At 45.4% G+C, this 26,399-nt stretch overlaps 3 protein-coding genes across 5 annotated transcripts; all 3 read right to left on the bottom strand.

Annotated features, from left to right (window-relative positions):
- Window positions 1-1,281: 1,281 nt before the first annotated feature.
- LOC133906753 (uncharacterized) lies at window positions 1,282-2,415 on the bottom strand. The gene has a single exon (XM_062348742.1). It carries the CDS (start codon window positions 2,286-2,288, stop codon window positions 1,575-1,577), a length of 714 nt encoding a protein of 237 aa, XP_062204726.1. The 5' UTR covers window positions 2,289-2,415; the 3' UTR covers window positions 1,282-1,574.
- A 10,414-nt stretch (window positions 2,416-12,829) lies between these two features.
- LOC133906537 (intermediate cleaving peptidase 55, mitochondrial) lies at window positions 12,830-17,922 on the bottom strand. Of its 2 annotated transcripts, none has more exons than XM_062348481.1 (13): window positions 17,794-17,922; window positions 16,854-16,961; window positions 15,841-16,104; window positions 15,677-15,769; window positions 15,330-15,536; window positions 14,530-14,633; window positions 14,283-14,349; window positions 14,096-14,203; window positions 13,882-13,974; window positions 13,684-13,774; window positions 13,518-13,588; window positions 13,233-13,402; window positions 12,830-13,183 (listed from the first exon to the last, which is right to left on the bottom strand). In XM_062348481.1, exons 1-12 carry the CDS (start codon window positions 17,839-17,841, stop codon window positions 13,268-13,270), a joined length of 1,389 nt encoding a protein of 462 aa, XP_062204465.1. In that variant the 5' UTR covers window positions 17,842-17,922; the 3' UTR covers window positions 12,830-13,183; window positions 13,233-13,267. The 2 variants fall into 2 exon arrangements, with proteins under 2 accessions (XP_062204465.1, XP_062204464.1); XM_062348480.1 differs by having other exon boundaries at window positions 13,274-13,402.
- A 1,022-nt stretch (window positions 17,923-18,944) lies between these two features.
- LOC133906506 (rhodanese-like domain-containing protein 6) lies at window positions 18,945-22,094 on the bottom strand. 2 transcript variants are annotated; one of them, XM_062348427.1, is made up of 9 exons: window positions 21,840-22,094; window positions 21,523-21,684; window positions 21,334-21,439; window positions 21,037-21,238; window positions 20,864-20,945; window positions 20,680-20,762; window positions 20,412-20,580; window positions 20,152-20,323; window positions 18,945-19,838 (listed from the first exon to the last, which is right to left on the bottom strand). In XM_062348427.1, exons 1-9 carry the CDS (start codon window positions 22,032-22,034, stop codon window positions 19,114-19,116), a joined length of 1,896 nt encoding a protein of 631 aa, XP_062204411.1. In that variant the 5' UTR covers window positions 22,035-22,094; the 3' UTR covers window positions 18,945-19,113. The 2 variants fall into 2 exon arrangements, with proteins under 2 accessions (XP_062204411.1, XP_062204412.1); XM_062348428.1 differs by having other exon boundaries at window positions 20,448-20,580; window positions 21,840-22,093.
- Between the last annotated feature and the right edge of the window lie 4,305 nt (window positions 22,095-26,399).

The following is a 26,399-nucleotide window of genomic DNA, read 5'->3' as shown; positions in this document are numbered from 1 at the left end:
ATGGCGATGGCGATCCAGCAACGAATCCAACCGATTCAATGCGCATCCAAACATGCAAAGCTGAGCACAGCGACTGCTCCAGCTCCAATTTAATTTCTCATTTGCCGCTCCAGTTACGCCGATTCAAGAATGCAGTAGGAGCGTTTGTAGCTCACGGCAGTAATTAGTCTCCATAAATATCAGTAGAAAAACGTAAGAACACACTCTGATCAGATGGCACAGATTGATTTGATTCGTAGTTTTTAACAAAAGAGAGAGATGGTACCAGCATCGTGCACGCGCGATTGGAGCAAGAGGTTAGAGAGATTTTTAACCGGTATGGATAGATTTCTAGCTTCTGGATCTTAAAGTCATCACAATAATTTCTTTAACCGGCATGGACAGGCCTCTGGACTTAGGATCACTAATCCACCATCATAATTTATTTGTTTCTTTTTTCTCTTTTTCAGATAATGTTTTGCAGGGGTTTAGTTTTGATGTACTTTGGACTGTGTACGCACTAGCTATGCAAAGATCGAGAATAAATTCTTATGCAGTTATATAAACTTAATGTAACAATAAAAATCAATAACACTAAAAAAGATATCATTGTAAGTTCCAAAACACTATCACTACTATTTTTAATTCTTACTTGACAATGAAAATTGGTATCTATCGCTGCCAGATCTCGGCTACCACCCCGCTGAGCTACGCCGCCGGCACAACAGCCGATGATGACGAACACCAACGCAACAAGAAAACACGGCGGCTCAAAGGCCACCGCCACAGCGTAAGTACAAACACGGCCGTCCCGAAGCAGTCGTCTTCTCGACCGCCCCGGCCCCCCGCTGGGCCATCCCCGCCCCCGCTGCTCGCCCGGAGCCTCGCTCGCAGCCGAATCGAGCACAGCCTTGCCTGCAAGCAGAACTCGGCGCGGTCGATGGCGCCGCTGTGGTCGGCGTCGAACTGCTGGAAGACGGCGCTGTAGAGCGTGGCGACCTCGGCAGGGAGAGGGGCGGGCTCCGCAGACTCAAACTCGATGCCGTCGAAGAGGCGGAAGGACTCAAGCGCCACGGCCGCGGCCTCGGCCGTCACGTGCTCCAGGCGGTAGGGCTTTGGCGACGACGCCGATGCAGCGGTAGGGGAGTAGGAGCAGGTGAGGGCGGCGACGGCCGAGGCGAGCGCGAAGATATAAGGTAGGGGAGCGGGAGTAGGTGACGGCGGCGACGACATGGGAGCGGGAGCAGGTGAAGACATAAGGTAAGCGCGAAGAGGTAAGGTAGAGAGATCTGACGACCGAGCTGATCGGATGCGAGAGAGCTAAAATCTTATTGAATGAAAATTTCGGATCCAGATTATGTATCAATGCGGATTAGTATTACAAAACTGCTCGCAATGATTAAGAAATGGCAGTATTCTGTAGCAGCGTAAAGCTTAAAAGTACTTGCATGCAATATTATTCTGAACATAAGTAATAGTTGATCAAAGTATCAAGCTCATCTTGATCGTCGTCGTCACTGATCTTGGCTTTCTTTTCCTCTGATGTGACTGTGGTAGACAGTGAATGGCCATGGCCATGGCAATGGATGGGTGGATCAGTTCTCGGCGGCCACAGCCTCGGCGTGCACCACCTCCGTGCTCATCTCCTTCAGCTTCCCGTCGATCTCATTAATGGCGGCAATGGCAGCGGTGTCCTCCTTCTCCTTCTTGTTGTTATCTTCCTCGGCGGTCTCTTTCTTGGTCTCCTCCTCTTCGGCCGTCTCTTTCTTGGTCTCCTCCTCCTTCTCCTCTTCGGCAGTCTGTTTCTTGGTCAGCTCCTCAGCAGCGACAGCGCTGCTGTTGCCGTTGGCGACTGCGTCGGCAGGCTTGGCGGGCGGCGGCGGGCCGTCGGCCTCGAAGGCCTCAACGGGGAAGCTCCTGGACAGGCCCCCAATAGCCTTGCACGTCAGCTTGCCGGTGGGCGGGTCGTCGACGCAGATCTCGTGGAGCGTCACCCAGATGAGCATCTCCTTGGCCTTGACCCCGGTGATCTTCTTGAGCCGGCCCTTCTCGGCGAAGGCCGAGACCTCGGCGCCGTAGCTGACGTGCCGCCCCGCCTTGGCGAAGTAGTGGTCCACCTTGCGGCGCTGCTTGAGCCACACGAACCCCGTCTCCTCCACGTAGCCGCACTCGATGATGTCCTTGAGCGGGAGCAGGCCGCTGGGAAGGCCCGTCTCCTCCAGCAGGAGCTGCGTCTTCTCCTGCCCCGCCGCGTCGCCCACGTACACCTCCGCCTTGGCGCGCACGTCCTCGGGGATCGTCAGCTTCATCGTCGCCGGAAGCTAAGGCTCGCCGGAGAAGAGCTGATGTGCGTGTGTGGAGGGGAAGGGGTTGGTTGGAGGCGAGTATTAACTGCGTGCTGGGATGGTGCTGGAGAGGAGAGCACGACGTGCGTGCTTTATATAGGAGAGAGATGGAGCTAGGGTCGTCCAAGGTCACTTACTCGCTTTGAGTAGATCAAAGAATGAATTCAATTCAGTTTGATTTGGTTTCGAACTAAAAGGTTGCCAAGTGTCTGGTATGCTACATTCTGGGTTTTTTAAAAACCGGGTCTCTTATCCGGGGTCTATATTGAAGACTAAATCGGGGTATGTGACACCCAAAAAGCCGAACTCAGGTGGACGTCCACACCTGTGGCTTCCGATATTAGGCTAGTCTTTGATGTGATCTTGTACATTGTTGTTACACACATGGGCGTATGACTCCTGATGTACTATCATCTTAGTCGCATGAGTGTCGTTCTGAATTTTGACACAGTAGAGTATTATTATAGGCGTCGATATGGTACTAAGACACTATATGCCAATTTCTACTGTAACATCTTCCTGAGTCTAAGTAACAATTCGAATACCATGCCGATGCAATCTTACTACATGAATCATGGAGGCATGGATAGTCAAAATTCGAAGGCCCCACTCACTGCAAAACGGGCTGTCTCTTCCGAGGAATTTCAATTTTGTTTTATAATTTTTTTATTCACTGATGAAATGATCGAAATTTCAAATTTTGTTGAAATTTTGGTTATTTTTCGTTCTTTGCTCTGTGGGTCCTAGCGATTTTTTTTTCAGAATTACATATTTTGTTTTCCACCAAAATTCACAAAAATTCTCCAAAAATTGGGCGAAATTTTAAGGAAGGCCGCTGTGACCGTTCGTCCCCACGAAGGCCTGGCTGTCCCATAGAGTGCAGTTAAGAATCCAGCTGGGAATGATCACGACCGTTGGTCTCCAGTCCGACGGCCGCGGGCGCATGCAACCGCTCATCCGCCGTCCACCTGTCCTGGCATAAATGGGCTACGTGCAGTACGTTGGGAGAGGTAATCAAGCAAGGCCGGTGCGCACCTTAAATTCTACCTACCCCCATCTAATCGCAGTGGAGTTGCATCATCTCTCTCTCTCTCTCTCTCTCTCTCTCTCTCATGAACAGTTGAGCATCAATGTATGAGATGATCTGATCGAAACAATTCGCCTGGTTGTTCAGGATTCTTCGTTTGAAAATACAGATTTCTGTAGAAGAGATCAACAGTAACAATGTTTCAGTTGCCGAGACACTGATTGACTAGCGCTCCCTCCGGTCACAAAAACATAAGTTTAGCTACTAATTTCGACTACAATATATTTATAAAACTACTACAATTAATCAATTATACAGTAAAAAATATTTTTTAAGATAAATCTACAGGTGCAAAGTGTAATGACCATGTTTCTAATCTAAATATTCCCGGAGATACCGATAGTTAAATTTCCAAAAGGTTGACCGGATTTATGTCCGAAACGACGAGGTAGCAGTTTTTTTAGCCATTATATTGTCTATATGTGCTTCTAAGTTATGCTGCATGGTTTTGAAGGAGCTTTTTATTAAATAATATTATATTATTAGAAAATTGTAAAAATAATAGCTAAATTTGATATTTATAGAAATAGTTACCTTCATACCTATTGGCACACGGAGTGCCGACTAAGGACCTATCGGCACTTCCTGTGCTGACATACTAAGTAGCAGTGGGTCTAGAGATTATGGACACTCCTATATCCCGCAGATAATATTTAAAGAAAAATTCATATTTTTTATATGATTTTGGATAGAGATTATCTTTATATTAAAATTATACTTATCGATGATATCTACAACTTTACAGTTGAATATTTTTCATTTGAATCTGTTTAGATTCCCAAAAGATTTTTCATATCTAAAATTTACAACTACTTTTTAGGTATCTAAACTGATTCAAATGTAAAAGTATTAAATGACAAATTTGTATCTCTTGTCTATTGACATAATTTTCATATAAAGATCATCTTCATCCAAGATCATATGAAAAAATTATAAATTTTTTCTTTGAACATCATCTGCGGGACAAGGTATCTATCGGTACACGGAGTGTCGACTGGCCCACGAACTCACCACCACGTAGCATATGGATACGTAGAGTGCCGATAGATATCTATTTCTGCAAATATCAGATTTTACATATTATTTTTTATCGATGTAAAGAATATAAGGGTCCCCCACCGAGATGGCCCGCAACGGTCAACTTTGGGCAGTACCCACTTTCGTTCTTTGACCCATGACCCCTGCGCGACCAATCGACGCCAACGCGACCACGACCAGTCCTTTCTGGTCACGGGGCAGGTACTCGTCTAAGCCAGTCAAACCTTATTTAATGCATCTACTCACATCATTTCCTTCCCCAGGTAGTCCACTCCGGCTGAGGCGGTATAGTCGGCACAGAATTACCTTATCCTGTCCCGCAGATATTAATTGTTGTGGGACGGGCCCGCAGACGTGACACGGGGCGCAACAGGCTCGCGTGGGAAGCCTACGATAGGATAGGGCAGGTTGGGCACTTTGGACGCGACAAACGGGGGTGCGACCGATAAACGGGACGGCCACCGCAGGGACCTAGGGCAGGCACAGCGAATGTAGACTTGTAATGATTACTTATATCGTTTCTCTAGGATAGGTATGGATCTTCTTGTTGGGTCCACTTGTAAGACTTCTCTCCCCTAGAATATAAAGGAGATATCTTATGTAAAAAAGAGGGATGAAGAAGAATACACAAGATGTAGAGCTATTACCTCACGAGGGGTCTGAACCTAGATAACTCTGGTGTTCCTGAGCAACAAACACACATATATTCCATAGGCACACCCGGAACGACGATCACGCACCCACTGTCCAGCATACCCAGAATTATTGTCATGGATTTACTCTCGACATTTGGCGCGCCAGGTAGGGGCGCGTTTTCGAGTTTTGGTAAGTGCCGTTAATTTCTTGTGGGCTATCCATGTTTGAATCCCTGACGACCGACGAGTCCCACCCGGAGGATCCGAGTCGCTGCGAGGTGTTCTTCATGGGATACGACCTAGACAAACCCGATGTTTCAGAGTCAGCATATTGGACCGGGATCCGAAGGCTTCAGAGGTCAACGAAGAGCAGCAGAGGCATCCATATCCAAGGCGCCGACGGGGGCTCACGGACCGCAAGTCCCGAGGGAACCAGCGCCATCAACGGCAACCCCACCCGGAGAAACGCTCACTGCGTTAGGACGGTCAACACCCAGCCCTGCGACGCAAAACGATACTATCGGCCAGGTATGATCCCGATCAGGTAAAGAGTATACAGAAACTAATCGGGGGTGTTGTTTATTCGAGCAAGTTCAACCCGAGGACGAACGAGGGGTCCACACTTCGCACTTCTAACATGGGTAACAACCACTCCCCATTGGAGACCAGGACCTCAGAAAGGTAACCCTCTCCTCCCCCAGTACTGATCACCCATCCATAGGAAGGGGGAATCTTTATCCTACCTTGCAGGATTTTAAGGCGCCATAGGCGCAGTACTGGTCCCTAAAGCGAGACATGCTTCCACCGACCACGAACGAGCACAAGACCCTGCGTCGTCAGGTACATGGTTCAATTATGTTTCTCCAATTAATAATAGCATTATGGAGTATAAGGGCCTCTTACCTGGAACGCGAGCAGCACCTGCGCGGAGGGTGTAAGACCTACTAGCGATGAGGGACTCGTTACTGGGTGTGACCCTAATGCTAAAGGGTTTTCCAGTGCTCGAACCAGATGACGACGACATACCACTCTGAAGTAAGAAAGCTAGAGCAACACACCATCAACCAGGAAGTCACTCACGTCCCTCGCAAGGACTACTTCCTTAGCCGATGGGTTGGTCCATTCGACCTCTTCTTGCGAACCCTCCCTGGTCGGAGTCTTTGGGAAAAAGGTTCACACGACCACCCACCGCGGTCTCGGGCCAACGTGGAAGGGATGCTCGGTTGGGAAATAGAACACCAGAGGCAACACCTTTGGAGGCAATGCTTCCCTCGGTACCGTCGACCTCGGGTGGCCATCATGTGGTCGCCCTGCTCGATTTAGGTACGACCTGGAAGGATTAGATCTTGGAATACCTTCAAAGTCAAGCATACCCTGATGACGATGTGTTAGTAGAAAGGGTCACGTGGGCAGACTACGAGAATCCTCCTTGGTAGAGGGACGCCTCTGCCACCAAGAGAGCAACAACTTTTTACTGAAATACATCACTCATGATGGGAAGAGCACAGCGTTCCCTAACATCCTTGGAGGGATACGTGGAGGCTGAACCTCCTACCGCCCTCCAGGATGCTTGCGAGCAGGTGAAACGGTGCGGGTCGTGCCAGTACCATGGCTGAAATACCAACCTACCAGCCCATGCACTGCAAACCATACCACTCTCTTGGCCTTACGCTGTCTGGGGGCTCGACACCATGGGACCCTTCCCTAAAGCCCCTGGCGGTTTTAATTTCCTACGTGTGGTAGTCGACAAGTCCACGAAGTGGATCGAATCCCAACTCGTTAAGGAGATCACCGCCAAAGCAGCGATTAAGGTCTATGCAAGCGTCGGTAGTGCGACTTGGCAATCCAAGTCACATAAAATCGAACAACGAAACTCAATTCGCCAGTTAGGAATCGCACGTTGGCCGCCTCAAACGGCCAGCCATCCGGGCTTGACCAAGTGGCTGGGTGGGAACGAAGATAAAAACTAGGCGAAGAGTTCCACGAACGTGCTCTAAGGCTCGAGTAGCCCAGTCCCAACAAGGCCTTAGGCACCGCCACGACCACTAGGCAGGGGAAGAGCACTGGTCATAGGTGACCTCGACCTGGGTTCAGTCCAAGGCTGGGCAGGTCGTAATAGGCTACCTACAGTTCCCCGACCTAACAAGGTTAGGTTTGCTAGGATGGTCGGCCACAAATTACACAACCTACGAAACGCCGGTCCTGTGTATAAGGCTGCTCGATGACGAGCCGATTTTTCTATTTTTCAAGACCTTCCTGACAAGTGTGGACATGACTTGTAAGTGTTTTCAAATCCAAGAAACCAGGCTTTCTGTGTTGTCCACAGAGTCGTTGGTCGTGAGGTAGATCCATTTGTCCCTCTAGCCCGACCACGAAGATTTGAGGTTCATCTCCAGCTAAGAGCTCGCGACACCGTCACGGAGATGAAAACCACAGCTCCTAGTGGCCGGCCTGGGCTGTGCCTAGACCGTGTAAAAATACCGGAAGAGATCAAGGCATGGCTCGATCCCTATGAAGTTTTCACACATGTGAGAAAATATGCACAACATGATGACGGAGTTGGGGTTGAGGTGGAGGTGGAGGTGGCAGATGTCGTTGAAGGAGATGACGGTGAGGATGAACTCAGAGAAGGAGGGGACAAGACCCGCCAAGAAGAACGAGGCAAAGATCACGATCTCCCCCTGGCGGGGAGCATGGACATCTCCCTAAAGCGATATCCCGAAGACAGGCGGCGCGGAAGCAGGCAATTCTCATACATCTGCTTTAGCTTTGTGACGATGCACTTTGACTTGGGGAAGTCAGGCTCCTTTCCGGTGCACGACGTCATGGGAGCTCAACAGTGGTTTTCGCAGGAAACACGGGATGTGGTTGGAGGCGATGGGCTTAGGTATAGAAGCTTGGAATGCGAAGGGGTTTCCATGGTTTCTGCCTTTCGATTTATAAGATCGGCTCGGTCCCGTCGCCTCAGAAACTGAAAGCCGTCAAGGTTTCTCTCCCTCACGATCTCTCTCTCTCTCTCTCTCTCTCTCTCTCTCTCTCTCTCTGACGGTTAACCTCCCATCGGTATGCGGTTTCCCAAGCCAAACACGGTGGTGGGCCATGTCGCCGGCCATTCCCTGGGCAAAGCTCTTGTCCACCCAGGACCTGAATGGTACGACTAGTTCCGATCTTAACATGATGAAAAACAGCTTAGATCATCACATCCACGAGAGAGCTTGGGGCTACTATCGATGTAAAGAATATAGGGGTCCTCCATCGAGATGGCCCACAATGGTCATCTTTGGGCAGTACCACTTTCGTTCTTTGACCTATAACTCCCGTGCGACCAGTCGATGCCAGCGTGACCACGACCAGGGCCTCCGCAGGGTTCCCCGCGATCAGTCCTTACTGGTCGCAAAGCAGGTACTCATCTAGGCCAGCCAAACCTCATTTAATGCCGCTACTCACGCCGTTTTTCTTCCCCATGCAGTCCACTCCGGCTGAGGCGACATAGTCGGCGCAAAGTTACCTTATCCCGTCCCGCAGACATTAATTGTTGCGGGACGGGAGCGCAGACGTGACAGGGGGCACAACAGGCGCACGTGGGAAGCCTGCGATAGGACAGGGTAGGTCGGGCGTGACAAACGGAGGTGCGACCGATGGACAGGACGGCCGCCGTAGGGACCCAAGGCAGGCACAACGAATGTAGACTTGTAATGATTGCTTATATCGTTTCTCTAGGACAGACATGAATCTTCTTGTTGGGCCCACTTGTAAGACTTTTCCCTCTTAGAATATAAAAGGAATATCTTCTGTAAAAAAAGGAAGAGAGATGAAGAAGAATAAACCTCACGAGGGGTCTAGACCTGGATAACTCTAGTGTTCCTGAGCAACAAACACACATACATTCCATCGGTACACTCAGAACGCCAATCACGCAACCACTGTTCAGCATACCGAAATCATTGTCAGCAATTTACTCTCAATATTTTTATATTTTTTTAATAAAATAATATTTTTTAAAAATCGTTTTGAAGCCCGTAGTTTCACCCTCCATAATTCAAAGTGGTGCAAGTCAAACAGTTTTTCGACTCAATCTTTTGGACAATCTCCGCCCCTGTGGACGGCTGTTTTGGAACATACGATGATGCCACAGATGGATAGATCATGACCTGACCAGCTGACCTACTTTAAATCCTCTGTGCTAACGGTGCAACTCGGCGCAATGCTCCCACGGCGAACCCTCAAACAACCGGAAGGAAATTCTATAGTACTAGATTAAAAAAAATTCTTTCTAATATAACACGTATGTTTATCTTTCTCTTATCTACACGTATCAACCATTAAATTAAAAAACCGATATATATCATCTTATATTTTTTTTCCTTCCCAACCAACCCTGCATTCAAATTCTCATCCAACGGTGGTGTCGAAGAGCTGTTGGCGCCGTTTTCAAAGCTCGGCGGCACTCCAGAATGGTTGCCATGCCCACGCATGCACCGCCATGCTCGGGCGATCCAGACAGTCCCTGCGTGATCCGGTCGCATCCGCTGCAGTTGGTAGCTGTAGCAGGCAGGCGATTCAATGGGAGGTAGCAGGCGACGCGTCGCATGGTTGAGAAAGGAGGAGAGCGGAGGCGCCACGCCATGCGTCTCTCTGCTGCAGTGCAAGTGCAGCCGATTCAATGGGGGAGACGGTCAAAACCGCCTTCTGGTACGTACCTGTGCCGCAGGCCTGCAGCTGCATGGACGCGGTTTAATTTCTTCACTGGATGCAGCTGGACCATGCATGCGCATCCATGTGCTGCACTACTTCTGTGCCGGGAGGGAGGCAGTAGTGCAGGTGGCACCACGCGTGCCGGACTGCGTGCCGGACCCATTTTGCCGTCCGACACTATTAAATCATCTCCAACGAATACTTAAAAATTTATCCTTTATAATATTATTATAACATCATCTAACACTATTACAGTTCTATTTATTTTTTCTATCTCCAACAGTTACCCTATTTACTACCCTATACTACTTTTTTTCTTTCTCCAAACCCACAGTCAACCTCTCTTAACAGCATTGCGGCTGCTACAGTAATTCGACAATTTTAGAGCACCAGATTCTCTCACTCAACACTGTAGAACTGGATACAAAATCTGCTTGATAGAGAATTGCAGTGCTACAGTGTTTGGGGTACTGTAGCACTAGATACAAACTCTGCTGGAGATGGCCTTGTAAAGGTGTTTCAGCGGGACGTCTCTTTTTACACGGTTATGTGAAGTTATTTGTGCAAATATTATTACAACGGTTTTTTAAAAAAACAGTTTGTAATGATGAAGAAATACGTTCGGAAGTGATAGGACACTTTTAATATAGACGATTCTTAATATTAATATAAATGACTCGTATTTGAAGCTGTCTATAATAATACAAATATTACATATGGCTCTAAATATGAATATCTGAGAAAATTGCACGGTGGTGGGATACTTTACATTAGTATAGACGATTGTCCGCTCCCTTGCTCGTGATGGGCCCGCGGATCGCACCCCTAAAATCCAATCCTTACCGTTTGCGACGGATCAAATCGAACGGTCAGCTTCACACATCACGCGGATTGCTCCCTTAAAACCCTATAAACGAAGCCCATCCAAATCACATCGCACAAAGAAAAAAACCAATCCCCTCAGATCCCACCAGATGGACGGTGCTGACGACAAGTTGAAGAAGGCAGCGGCGGTGGGGAGGAAGTTGGGCACCGACAGGGAGGAAGTTGGGCGGGTGCAGCAGGCATCGCCCTCTTCGACACGCCGCTCACCACACCGGCCTTCCGACTCTTCGTTAGCCAGCTGAGCGAGACGGCGCGTCGCTCGTTGGCGGACCAACGGCCGTGGAAGGAGTTGCTCAACCGATCAGCCATCTCCCGGTCGGACTCCCTCTCTGAGACCACCTTGCGGCTATGCCACAACCTCGACTACTTCTGCATGAACTACACCGCCGTGGTCACCTTCTCCCTCACGGCATCGCTCCTGGCCCACCCCTTCTCCCTCCTCATCCTCGGCGCCTGGTGCTTCCTCTATGTCTTCCGCACCTCCAACCAACCCATCGTGCTCTTCGGCTGCACATTCACTGATCGCCGCCTGGATCCGGTCGTCTTGTTGCTAATTTCTTCACAGGAGTAGCATTTGGTCATCTTGGTTTCCGGAGAGAAGGATGTGTTGGGAGGTAGAAGATGGTAGTGGTTTCTTGGTTAGGTGCTTTGGATTGAATGGATGTGAATACAACCAAGTTTTTGGGTTGTTGATGTTTAATGTTTGAAGAAATGTGAAAGAAGATGAAACTTTAAGCTAACTCTGTAATGTCTTCTTATGATTTTGACGTCTCCTTCACAATTCTATTTTGAACTCGTAATGCTCTCTGATTTTTCTTTGGTGAATTGATTTGATTGGATACATGGTCAGAATTTTGCGGGTGCAAAATCACTGCTCCATTCTTACGCGCGAGATGACAAGCTATTTTTATAGGCAGCTCGAAATACGAGCCGTTTGTACTATTCTAAATTCACGAACTGCTCGAAACTTCGAGCCATCTGTGATATTACCCTAGTACATTCGGCTCCAGTAACAAATCACCTGTATAAATATGATTTGTACAACATATTTATACAGATTTTTTTTATAGACAGTTGAAAAAATCGTTTGTACTAATATTTTCTCTGGTAGTGCGAGGTAACCAGATCCCGAAACGCCGTCCTCCGCCATCGGGTTCGGTCCGGAAAAAGATGGACGGACGGCCAGCTCAGACTTGATAGATACGACGCTGGCCAGGAGGAGAGATGGACCAGACGGTTCATCGGTTCCAGATTTTGACGAGGCGACGCGCCATGAACGGTGTAGTGTAGGACGGTAGGAGATTAAGCTGCAGTGCACTACCACCTGTGACTTGCTCGTTTTCGTCCGAAACGTGAAATCTTCGATCGCCCGGACATCACATGACTTGCTCCTTCTTCCGCGATGACGAAAATTCCAGTTATGTCAAAAAATAGGTAAAAAATCACAGAAAAAAAAAAGAGAGAATCAATAGATGAATAAGTATTATGTGAGAGATATGATCACCGCACAGTAAGTACGCAAAGCTGTGTGCATTTCTCTCTATGAAAACGAGACAAGGACATCCTGTCCTGATGCTGCCTGTTCCGGACTGAACTGAAAGGCGGAAGTTCGAACAGTCCGGAAGATATAACGCGGCACTGCGAGACCGGGGAGTGCCTCACACGCAAGAGTAGTAGTAGATCTCTCTCTCCGTGGCCCATGAGCGCATGCACGTCAGGGTCGGCATCCGGAGCCCCGGACGACGCGTCTTCCCTGTGCCGCATTCAAAGCGGCAGGTCGCCATGGATACGGCCGTGCTGCGCTGCCACTGCACCTCGCTCGCAATATTCTTTCTCCAGCTCGCTCCCATCCGTGCATGGCGTCGTCGTGGACGAACGCATCCAAACCGAGAAAGCAACAGCACACGGAAAACTAACAGGAGGGCAGGCACATTCATGGCTGCCAGGCTCGCAGGTCGTCGCCTGCCACCCTGCCTCCGGGCACCCACCGGCTGGGTTCAAATGGTTGCATGATGACGACATGGCCCTGTGGTCACGGCATGGTTATGTTCAGCCTTCGTTCGGCTAACCGGACGCGATGACGACGGTTAGCCGTGTGAAAGCTGAACCACAATGCTGCCCCGTTGCTTTTAGGTCTCAGCCTACAGCTTTCTGGCCTCCAGAAATTTACATAAATCGGGTCTTTTTCTCGGCGATGCAAACAACTTTTCTGAATTCTTGTTCTTGTAATCATACATGAACGGATGGAATGGATTTTCTGCAGTTTTTGTATTCCGACGTGCCCATATCAGGTGAGGCCTGCAGCACGGCTCGCCATCTGGCTACGACAGAAGAGTGAATGCGGACGGGGCGCAGATGCGGCGATCCTCGGTGGAAGATGGGCGATCTGGTCAGGATGGGCGAGCCTCTCAGCGACACGCAGCTCGCAGCTCATGGCCGTCCATCGCGGCGTCGCTGCCTCCCATGCTCATCAGGGTGGTTAAGTGGGGGATCTCCTTCGGCACCGACGCCGTCAGGACCTGCGATGAGATGACCACCGTGAAATGAATCTGTGATGGCAACTCTTACCATCCCAACACCCAATCTGTCCAGGATGAATGATGTTATACCTCGTGCCCGTTCTCGGTGATGAGGACCTCATCCTCTATCCTTATTCCAATGCCACGGTACCTGTCCGGCGCATTCTCGTTCAATATCGGGACCGGTGGGATATAAATCCCGGGCTCGATCGTTATTATCTGCGCACATGGAGAACATCCTGTCAGTGCCGGAACTTGAAAATGACCTGGAGGTACACTGATTCAGGCAAAGCATGAACACAGCTAGGCAGGAAGGAGGAGGACATCAACTTACCACGCCGGGTTCCAAGGGTTTGTCCTTGGTGAGTGTTACGGAGTCATGAATATCCATTCCTAACGAATGACCTGGAAACCGGGACACAAAGGGTTATGGTTGTCCCCAGGGCCCAATCCTTGCATTGAAGAACAAATCTAAAGAACAGACAGAGGGAAAGTGAAACCTATTGCTGTTGGATTCAAATAATTGTACTGGATGGATTTTCCCTTCTCCAGAATTCCAAGTTCTTGGAATCCTTTTATCAGCATCTTAACCTGCAGTTGCAGGATTTGAGACATGGATCTTTCGAAATTTCTCATGACATGTAAAATGCTTATTTCCAGGAAAAACAAAGAAATCAGTGCCAACACTGAAGACGTACCGAATAATTGTGTATCTCGTTAATGCTTGCGCCTGGTTTACAAAGCTTTATGCATTCCTTATTTGTCTCCAGTATTAGGCTGTATAGTTCTTCCTGGGATCAAGGCGAGGGAAACTCTGAGCTCAAGTCTTGAAAAGTCCAAAGTAAAGCTTTTTTTCTGTAGTATACAAGTATTGCATATCCCTAAAAAGGACAACAAGAGTTGAGCACTTACCTGAGCAGGTGAAAATCTGCCACAGGGTGGCCATGTTCGAGTCAGATCGCTAAGGTAGCCATGATACTCGCAGCCAACATCCATGAGCAGAAGTTCACCTGATTTGATCTGTCAACAAGCTGCATTAACTTTACAAGAAGATAGCGCTGAGATGTGCAATGAGCCAATGAGAGAGAAAAAAGTCTACCTTTCTGTCATTTCTTGAGTAATGTATAACACTACCATTTGCTCCTCCACCAACTACTGGATGGAACCTAAGATATGGCAACAAAACACCAGGTAAGTAATCTGAGACTAGCACCTTGCTCCATCAATAAACAATAATTAGTTCCTTGATCTAATATTGATCTCATATTGCCCATGTATAAGAACTTCATTCAACTACCAATTAACAAATGAATGGATAAGAAGAATAGACACAACAGAATGCTTACGCCATTCTTTGGGCACCTCTCATTTTGCACTCGTATTCAATCTTAGCCGCCAACTGGCTTTCCTCCTTGTGGGTCCTCGATAGCAACATTGTTTGTAAAAGAGACTGGTCAAGTAGAGAGAACAAGTCAGTACTCTGAAAAATTCGAGTTGTGGCACATATTTAAGTCAACCGTTACACCATTTGATCATTATGTATGTGTCTTGCAGAAAGTCAATCACTTGGTCTTGTGTTTTAGCCTTGAAACTTGTGTCTTGTATACTGCCAAGTCCCTACTAGAACTAGAAATTCCAGACGTAGTATATAAACAGAGCTATTTCCAGTGGCATCTTGTTGGAGGTCCAACCAATGGTAGGGAGATGTATTATGTGGGGTGTCGGAGTGCAAACCGTGAGTTATGGAGCCAACTAGGAGGCAGGGAAATATGTGCAGGATGGAGTGGTATGCACAATCAATAGGGAAATTATGCTTCATTGGTGAAGCGTGTACCTTTGGGTTTACCAAACGAAAAAGGACTACATATTGGTCCACACCTATCTCATTAGCTAAGGTACCTTGTGCCCCCCATCTAGTCCTCTAGCAGCGGTTTTACCTGCATCAACCACCATGGTCTAATTAAATACCCCCCTGGACCCCTTCAACCAGAATAACTCCATTTCCTCTTTAACTGTACCACCTGCAAGTTAGACTGATATTCTGAACTGGAATACCAACCACATTTCTCTACGCAGGGTTGAACTGAGAAAGATTCAATATGTCCTAACATCACGCGATACCAAAGGTAAAGATTTAACAAAATACCTGAGAAACAATAGATGCTGATTCCCTCATCAACCTAGTTTCCGATTTTGACTTGATCCACCGTAATTCATCGGTGTAATATGTAAGATCTTTTACTCTATTGTTGAGCGATGCCCTACGGAAGGCATCCAAGTTCCTATAAGAAGAAGATGATGTCTTCACATTGTGATACACCACTTTTGACCGCTCAATTATTTCAGGAAGGATCTACATTTCAGTAGTAGTGGTGTTAATGGTGGAGAATTCAGTAATCGACAACTAACAAAGTAGTATCACTAGCAGGAAGTAACAACTAGTGATCAAAAGTGATGGAATAAATAACGCTGAGAGAAAATCTGAGTGCTGACCTTCTGCATCTGACTAAGTGGAAATGCTTTATCTGCTTTAAAAAAATCCACGGCTGCCTCAACTCCAGCAGTCTGACCTTGCCAAAGTACATCCTAGCACAATAACACATTAATAAGAATTGTGTGCCTCATCTAGAAAAGGTATCAGAATAAGAGCTCATTACCTCCTTATCTGTATCTGGCATGAACATACATAATCCAGTTTCTTCACTCAAAACTGCTACACCACCGGGTTGTATACAACCTGTAATGTACAGGTAATCACCACTCTGTCTGAATGGATATGGCACTACATCAGTCATCATCTGCTGATCTGCAGAGGCAATAATAGCCAAGCTCTTTTCAGGCAGAACCTCCAAAAGCCTTGTTCTTCTAGAGATGTACTCCTCACTTGGGATGCCTGGTGTGATCTCCCCATCAGCTAATAACTGGTTCACAGTGTCACAATGCTTAAGAAAATACACGCCCAATTGGTTTATAAAAAACAATAATAAGAGTGAAATTTAACGAAATCTGCACAGAAAAAAAGTATATTTTAGTGTACTAGATTATTGCTCTTGTAACTTATAAGCTGGATTAATTAGTTTGTTTGACAAATAATGAAGTAGTTTGTGTAGATCCAGCTTATAAGCCTATACAAGATCGTAAGCAATGAGGACAACCTGCTACCCCAACTTCAACTTTTCTGCATGAGGATTATGGGCTCATGGCTAAGTCAAGCTTGAAAATGAACTGAGGTGCCAGGCCTTAGTTATAGATATTAGTACAGAGCAAGAGGAACATAAGGTGGCAAGATCCTATTTAGAGTGGCACCAAAAATGGCAATGTTACTATGTTAGAGATGCATATGTTTCCCTGGTGGTCCTGCAGCATATCTCACATAGAAACTGAAGTTTCCATTACAAGATGGGAAAGTATGCACACGAACTGAGTTGCACTGCCTATGTATATAAACTGATATTGAAATAGCTAAGAGGCAACATATTGCAGCATTCGGAAAACGGATGCCTTAAACATACTTTAAGAATTAGCTCCTACTTAAATCTACAGAGAAACACATGACTTGAAGCAGTGTCTAAACTCTAAATACCAAAGTACAGAGACACTAAACTGTCAGCAACTTAGCATGCCTGCGAAATTTGGCACCACCACAAGCAAGAAATGAGATTGGCAATACCTTAGGATGAGACTGGGGTGTTGGCTGGCCAACATCAACTATTCCTCCAGAGGTGTATGCAGCTCGCTGAACCAAACCGTGAGAAGCAGATAAAAATCGAGATGCTACCTGGGTGCAACATTGCAAGAAAGAGATGAATCACTATCCTGGTAAACAATGATAAAAGAGAGGTATTTGCTTCGTGTCCATACCATCTAACTGCGAGTACTAAGTAAACAAAAAGGGTCATGCGTAGTGACTCATGAGAAGAATTTGCCACTTTGCATCAGGAAAGAAAACCTATACGGCTATATCTAACAATAAGCTTGGGCACCCAAACTAACCAACGAAATACAATCATTCTAGCACTGTGGCAGTACTCTGATTCAGCTGACGATCAGGAAATACAAACGTAGCTAAGAAAGAAGACAAAGCTAACAACGTCCTTTTTACAAGAAAAACGACGCACATGCAATCCGCATAATTCAACACAAATTTAACCAAGAACAACCTCGAAATCAAACCTGGAAGGAAGCTTTACTGACACAGCACAGAGGAATTTTCATCAACAACTACTAATCCAACCGAGGCCAAAGCATCCGAAACTACCTCGCCTATAAGGTAACACCACCAATCTTTACCCAGCCATGCCACGCATCACCAAGATTTCTAAGGGCCAGCAACAAATTGAGCAAGGAGCTCCCTGCTTTGGACTGAAGCATACAACTTGTAACAGAATAGTAAAACTAGTGCCTTCAAGCTACACGCGCCCAATTCAAGCCTCAGGAAACTACCTTCAAGAATTATTTCGCTAAGAAAGCGTCCGGGAGATCCGATGAAGGGATAAGGAAAGCAGCAGCCGGAAACCCCCTTCACCTTCTCTACCCGGGAAAAAAACAGAAAAAGAGGAAAAAAGAAGGGACGGGACTACGGGAGTGGGCTGCTCCGACGATCTGGTTACCTCGCTTGCTAGCGCCGTTCGTCGCAGCAGTCGCGCCGCCATGGCCATGGCAGCAGCCTAAAACCTTGCTAGAGTTGGACTCGCCTCTTCTTCTCTCTCTATCTGTCACCAATCTTAAAGCATATGTAGCAGTCCAGATCGTTGTGCCTGTTTTTTTAATGGAAAAAAAAATCCATTGGTGTGTTTTGGTTGCCCGAATTTAGCCCAGCCTGTCCGGAAGATGCGTATAAAAAAAAAAGCATAATTGGTTATTCGTATTTATTGTTATAGTCTGATTTGGTTGATATAAATATATATTTTTATTCTAACTTAAAGCTTTACTCTACAATTTGGTCCGACGAATGTAGACTCCTGCATTCACTCATACAGATGAATCTATTTGTTATTATCACAAAATCATCTTTATATGAGCAATTAATAACAATTTCAACTCTTACATTCACTCATACAATTTTAAATTCAATCAATCATACAAAAACTTAACTTAAAAAAATAGATACAACTAACTAAATATTTTTATTTTTAATAAATATAATCCTACTCAATTAAACTATACTATACATCTATATTAAACCCCGTCCGAAGACCGAACACACCTTTAATCATTGTAAAAAATTCTAGGGATTTGCATTTTTACCGCTGGCTCAAATACTTGACACAAATGCCCCTTTCTGTCAGCCTCAGCCGCTTTCTCTTCCTCCCAGCGGCCACCAGCCCCGCCTCCCTTCTGCTCCGGCCGTGGCGCTCCCTCGTATCCCACGCCCGCCCTCCAGCTCGTCGCCCGTGGGCTCAAGCTGGACGACCCTCCACTCAGCCGGCAAGCAAGCGCGCCGCCTCACGAGGTCGGGCAAGCTTTCGTACTCACCAGTCGCCCGCCTGCAGCTCCTCCCGCATCACGGCCTCCGCCTGCGCGTCCTCTCGCCGCCGATTCACCCACGCTCCAACGGTATATTTTGTATCACTGGAACGTGGGCCCTGACACATCTCATATAGCCAGTTTGGCTTGGAACGCACGAGTTTCAATTAGTATTTTTCTATTAGAATTTGTCCAAAATTTCGTAAATAACAGGGAAGGCTTGCGTGGACGGAGCCGCAAGTTTTTTGAATTCAGAATTTGTAATGTCAAAGGATATGATTACGCCGCACCGGCGAACAACTCAAAATATCACAAATTGGTTTGCGCAATTAAACGCAAAACACAGGCCATCAAAAACACGTTGAGTGATCCAGAACGCATCTTATAAGTTACAACTTAAGGTAGGGCACCAAAGCAGGTTGCAGCTTATAAGTTACAACAGAATACAGTCACTTGCAAACATTTCACTGGAACTTACAAAGAAAATCTTTAATCTGATCAATGTAGGGCGGCCGCGTGGGGATTATGTGTCCCATGTCATGCTCAACAATGGAGCAGCAATCCTGCGCAAACAGACCAGCAAGTTCAATGCTTGCCCTGTTTGCTATCTGCCTGTCATGGCCTTCCGCATTGCCGAAACAATGGAGTGAGGGGAGCTTGATCCATTCGCTGTCGAAATCACCAACTGGTGCTGGATATCCAGAGCAGAATATACCGAACCTGAATTTCAGAGAACCAGTGGTCTTCTGTTGCTGCTTGCAGAATAAGGCAGCCATTGCTGCACCCTGAGAGAAACCAAGAATTCCATCGAAGCTCCTCACCTGAGAGATTGCATTTTCAAGGTACGCATATGATTCCTCAAAGCCTTTGGTTTGTTGCTGATACTGAAGAGGGTCAAATGGCGCATCTGCAACCTTCCAATCTTGCTCCGCATTGCAGCTAGAGTTCGGAGAAATGAGCCATGCAAATTTTTGTTTTGCTGTCACAGACGGAGGTGAGGGTTTGTCAGAGCAGTGGCCCTGGATTGGATGGTATACAAAGGAAAGCTCATGAGGAGCATCTATAAAAACAAGCTCAGCAATATGCTTCAGTTTCTTGGCAAGTGCAGATGTTCTCCCTTTAAAATTGGATGCATTCTGACGGAAACCATGCAAGCAGAGGATCCTCAACCTTTTCAGCTGCTCACTACCTGCCCAACGTCTCACCAAGTTAAAATTGCATGCTTAATAGCCCAGACCACAGCAAATTGAAGAGCACAAATGATTGGGTGTGAAACGATACAAATGGACTCAAACAGCATGCAATTATGTTGTCAGAGTTGATAGATGTCTCATGAAGTTAATATTGATCTTATGACTTGTGATTACCAAATCAAATATTTATCTGTCTGTCTTGTTCAAGCCCCGTGCTTCAATTCAGTAATTCTAGCTATAGCATATGACTGGAAAGAAGACATGGTGTAAAGTCAAGAGGCTGCAAAGGTAAACTGATACAGACCTTACCATTACTCCTGGGAAATTTGGAGGTTGCAAAGTCATTGCTTATGGATGTTTTTTCAAAGTCAGAAGATTCAGATAATCCTAACTGTATTTCACAGTCTTGCGTTGGTGATATTCGGCAGGATTCTTCTCCATTCTTCTGACATAGCTCACATACATATTTCTTAGTAGAATCCTGGAGCATAAAATGAGAGGATTTAGCCCATAAATTCAGTTGCATGGAGAAGATGTTGAAAAGAGCATAATTATAAGGTGACAATCACCAGGAATTTTTTCAAGAGGGTTTGCATTTGAGAGACCTGACATGTAGGACACACTAAGACCAACATTCTGCAATGGCTGCAGCGACAACAGGCTGAATAGTCATCGTACGAAGAACCGCATATCAAACACGTTCCAAGTATGTTTTCTTTCAGGCTTCCCACTGAGATTCTGTTAAATGACATTGTATGAAGTAAGAGCTAAGGAAACTGAGGAACTGCTACAGGGATATTTTGAGGTTCGAGAAGACTGTATCAGAACACTACAGACCTATGGTCAAATACAAAATTCTTTCCATCAAAATAGCCACCATCTGGGAATTGCTCTAGATATCTCTGAATGCCACCATATAGCTGATAAAACATAACAAGAAACTGTCGTAAAAAAGGCAAACTACTCAACATGGACAAGAACTAGAGATTAAAGACAAATTTGTCAAAGGGTTGCAATTTACCTGAAAAACATTCTCAAAGCCTTCACCTTTTGAGCGAATATAAGCTGATGCCATCTCACAGCGTATACCTCCCGTGCAGTACCTATAAATACCAAAAAGGTAGTTAAGCAGATTGCTTGCCAAATACATCAGCCTAATTCAAAAAGTTATGTCAGAGATCTTGCCAAACATACATCAGAATTGACTTCCCGCGGAGCTTCTCCGTATGGCCATCTATCCACGATGGCAAATCACTGTACTGCCTGATTTCCGGATCTAATGTCTCTACATTTGGTACATTGAACTTGCCGATCCGTGTCTCATACACATTCCTCGCATCCAAGACAACTACTTCATTCTTCTCCGCAGGTGCCTCAGCATCCAAACTATTTCCCGCTAAAAGAATAGTCCAGCTTTGCAATTATGATTCGCTCCTAAGCCAAGAATCAGCAATCCATACAAACATGGACAAACTTTGACAATCCACTCACCGACACTTTGTAGTATCGAGTTGAACTCAGCGGCCGACAAGTGTCTCCCAGCGCTCGAAATCTCTGGGGGTGCCACCGTCGGGTTGGAACACAGAGTAACTAGCTCCTGCCAATGCGGCAACAATTCAAAACCAGCTGTAACGGATAACTACTAAAGGGTGACCTTCTACTGGATGGAAAGGCAATAACCTTCACGACCCGAACGGAGAGCGAGGTGAAGCCGCACTCCCTCGCGACCCTCTCGTCGACAGGATCCTCGCAGGACGCCAGCTTGAAGTCCGTGCCCTCGAACAAGGTTTTGGAGCTCATCTCCGCAATATGCTTCTCCAGCGCCGTCATCCGCCCCCCAAGCTACCAACACCAAACGCAAGGCCCGCGAGGTCACCATGAAAGCATTCAAGAACACTACAAATCCACAAAGCTCGATATTTTCGCTCTCAAAGGCGCCGCCTTCGATGGCGAGAAGGGGGAGTGAGAGAGAGGTGGGGGGAGGGGGAAGGTACTACCGTGGCATTGACGCCGTCGGGGCCGACGCGGACGCGGCCGACGAGTGCGAGGCCGCGGCAGTGCGCCTCGTAGAACGCGGCGAGCGAGGCGGCGTCGGGCACCTCGGCGTACTTGTAGTAGAGCAACACGCCGCACCGATCGCCGTCTCCAACCCCGCCTCTTCGCTGCTGCTGCTGCGGCGGCGTCGCGTCCATCGCAAAACCCTAGCGGCGGCGGGAGGAGGACGAAACGAAGACGACTAGGTGGCGCAGTGGTGGTGGGGCCTTCACAAGTCTTCAACACCCTATGGGCCGGCCCAACATGCAATGAGACGGATCATTAGGCCGAACCAGTTACGTATCCGTACGTTGTAACGAGAACTAAAAATTTACACATAATAATATTATTAACTTATTTAAAATTAGTCATAACAAGCTGACAATTCAAAGAAATCCAAAAAAGCGTCTTTGAAAGAGCGTCTCTGAAAAAAATGTCATGAGAAAACGTGTTTGCGGACGTCAGAATATGAAAGAGCATATGAAATACCAATATTTGGGATGAAAAAAGAATCCAAAATCCATTACCATGTTCACAAACTTTTTTAATATGATTCTTTATTTAAACAAAATTATGTTACGCTAAGGGCTTTATGATGATAACTTGCAGATAACTACTCAGATTTGAAAGGCAAATAGTGCAAGTAAAACAAAGTCCCTATCTTATTATTAGCACGTACGTAACTAATTAGCTGCTTTGTGTCAAATCCAGGAGCACCCTTAGCGACAATGGCTACGACTCTTATTGTTGGTTGCTTCAAAGCAGACATTGAAGAAGCTGCTGCACTGCAAATTTCGCAAATACAATGACTATGTAATTTCTTCGGATCATGCAGCCTTTCCAAAAAAATAATATTGAAATGCTAACTAACCTCCGGAAGGACACAAAGTTGATAAATACATCAACAGTTGGGTGCGCATTGCAGATAGCTTCAATTTTGCAAGAGGTACATAGGTAAAAACCTCATTCAAATATGAACATTGTGCTAGCAACTCGTTAATGTCCTCATGTCTAATGAATAAAGAACTCCTTTCTTGTTTAATGATATAGCTTATATGATGGAGTAGATGACCCACGTATGGTGAACCGGAATAGCAATTTATTCTTGTCTAAAGAAAAGTTTCTAAAACCCATCAGAACCAGGATTGATTATTCCAGCAACAGATGGTGTTTCTCTCCCTATCAAGAAACATATAGTCAATAATGAATAGAACAACTATACAATACATGTTAATTAAGAATCCAAGAATATAAAATGACACACCACAGAGGAAGTCAAAATAAGCTTGGGGCCATGCGTTGGATGGGAAGTTGCTTATAGTTATAGAATAACGCTTGGGTAGTTTTCGAGAAACTTTGGTCCATCGCTATGATTTACTTCGCTTGTAAATAAAACAAATTAGCGCATGATACAAAAGAATAGACCTTGTACAACAATGTTTTGCACTAATACTACTACAACAAACTGTAATCATGTTGCAAAAAGACTATGGAACAAGAAAAGATTCCATGACTTTATAAATAGCAGGCGACTTTTCAATTTAATATTTATTATGCCACAAGTGTATAGCAGATGACACCTAAATGCCATGATGATCGGATCCATTTTTAGTAACTGTAACATTGGGCTATCAAAAGGACAAAAACCAAAGTAACAGTGAAGTATTATACTATTATCAATCCCAATACAATAAAATGCTACAGGAATATGCTCAAATGTTAGAAAATAGGAAAGATGAAAGCTCTATACCTGCTAGAGGTTAATTTATTTGATTAATTCTGGTAAATACTTTTTAAAAATCCAATATTAATTTAGGGAGAGATAAATCATCAAGCTAATAAATATCAGGAGAAGTTGGATCACACAAAAAGTAAAAGTTCACATAGCAACTGAAACACTAAATCAAGGAGCCCATATACATTACGCAACATGGTAATTCGGAAGCATTACAATGGAAATTGTACCAGGGGAAATCTTTTGAATAATCTCAAATTGATGATTTACAGACATGACTTATAGCAGATGAGAAATATAGATTTGCAGTATACATCTATAGCCTAGGGAACAAGAAATATAGCATCATATCAACTATCGTGAAGTCCTAATATCAATGTAACATGTTCCAAAAGATATCTTCCCTTATGAATTCAATGTGCTCATATTATTTTTATAATCATTCATAAAAAATGTTTACGGTTAAAACCAACTTACAAATATTGATGTCTTAATCACTCAACTCACACAAACAATAATAGCATGGCATCAAAAGGGGACACTTAGTGACGAAAAAAGAGAGGGAGGCAACCGATCAAGAGCGGCAGAGGGAGGTGGAGAGGGAGGCGACGGGGTCGAGAGCATGCGATCGAAGAAGGAGGCTCTACCGTGACCCAAATTTCGTGGAGAGGAGGCAGCGGGGAGGCGAATGAGATCGAGAGTGCAACCAAGGGGTTATGCTTCTTGTCATCGAGCCCTACGAGCACACACTTCTACTTCTTGTCACCATCGTTGAGTTCGGTGAGTGCAAGCTTTTGCTTGCAGTTGACGTCGTCAAGATCGTTGATCGCGGCTTCGTTGGCTCGAGCGCACCCACGAACATGCGCATGGCGTGGCGATGCCATTGCTTGTTGCGTCGCGCCTCTCCCACGGACAGCTCACGTTGCTCCTCTCCCAAGCTCTCCAAGTGCCGTGTTTTTAAAACGAACCATGCATGCAGATGGGGGTAGTTTCGGGAGAAATCAACGCAAATTGTTGAAGCGCCATGTATACTTGGACACTGGCAAAAATTTAAAATGCCCTATATACTGGGAGTACCTTAGTAACATTTTTACTAGGGAGTAGGAGATACCATTTCCCGCTTTATTTACTGGTGAAACTTGGATTACTAGGTACTGACATGGCATCATTGAATAGCTTACATGATTCAAACCATGTGATGACAAATTGAAGATGTGAAAGATAGATTTAAGGGGGACCTTGTCTAAAGTTCATTAATGATCCAAACCTAAGGAATGTTCAACAGTTGGGTGTTGGTTGTCTCACAAGTCCTATAAAGGTTGAGATGAATGATTTAATCAATAACTAGCATTAACTTAGGGAATCTTGTTCATGTCTCAACTGGCTTTTTGTGTGTCACCTGCAGTGTTGCTACTTAATAGACTTGATAAAGATTTGCATTAATCCAACCAACGAAAGGTCATCTTTGCATAATGATGGTGATCCCTCTTCTCATGTACTTGGTTGTATAACATCTAGCTGCTTCCATATTTTCATGACCTTTTACTAACAAAATAAGAGCCAGTTACACCTCATTTTTTTTTCTGCCATAGCTTGCTTTTTGTTTCAAATCCATTATAATCTCAAGTAGTGAGGTAGATAAGAAATCCCTGGGAATCCTTCAAAAGTCCTGCTCATGAAATAATCTGAAATGGATAGCCATGAATTTCTTAATCGTACATCATTACTAGACATTATCATGAATTTGCTATTAATGAGATGAATGTTCTTGATTGATTAGCCTATTTTCGCCATAATCATCTGATTTATGTCATAGTAATGAGCAGTTGTTTAGTCATCCTCAAGTTCACTATGCTGCTACAAATTATCTACATATTCTGTACCTGAAAAGATCTGTATGAGAAGTAACAGTTCATTCTGCCCAACTGTTTTTTGCAAAGAGAATCACTACTGCAGGATATCTCATCAGTGTTGGTTCAAAATCATCATCAGTAGCGGGTTTTGAACTAACACTGATCACTGGACACTAATAGTCAGTGACTATCAGTGTCGGGTACGAAACCGGCCAAAATGCATCACATGCACATGCATTGATCCATTCTTCTAATGTTTAAGTCACGATAAACACTTAATACATTAATTCAAACTGCATGCATTTTTAAAATTACATCAAATACCATTACATGCATAGTTAATATCTAAAATTTCAACTCCAAATATTACATTAAAATGATTCAGTGCATAAATGAACGTGCTAGCTGTTGCTTGAAACAGAAGTTCCATTGGACTTCCATAAATAACGAAACAGTTACTATCACACTGAAACTTAAGGTTTGACTGGTACTTTCCTTCCCGGACCTTTCTGCATTGAGGACCAAGTAATGTGTACCCCCACTGCTGGATAAGAAGATATAAGATTGAAGTCAAGCTACAATCCATCCACATCCGAGTGTTCCAGTAAAAATCATATAGACAAAGAGCAACAATATAGAGGAAAATTTTAATATTATTGAAATAATCCTAGCTACAAACTACAGGTTCATCTCACCAACCGTTTCAGCTGCATGTAACCATAAGAGCCTATGAGTCATTGCAAGCACATCCTCATTCTGTTGAAGCGCTTTCAATTTGAAATAGCTGTAATCCAAAAACATGTATCTAAGTTGCAAATTAACCGATTGTAGAAGTGCATGAATAGCAGATCTTTCAGCTATAAGTCTTTGGTCTGTTTCGGAGCTTGATGCTGTTAAAGTGATATATCCTTCTGTGCATTGGCCTTGCAGATACG

The sequence above is a fragment of the Phragmites australis genome, chromosome 23, assembly GCF_958298935.1.
Source record: "Phragmites australis chromosome 23, lpPhrAust1.1, whole genome shotgun sequence".
Taxonomy (NCBI): Eukaryota; Viridiplantae; Streptophyta; class Magnoliopsida; order Poales; family Poaceae; genus Phragmites; species Phragmites australis.
The sequence above is the reverse complement of the archived record's forward strand: the minus strand, read 5'-3'. Positions and strand labels throughout refer to the sequence as shown.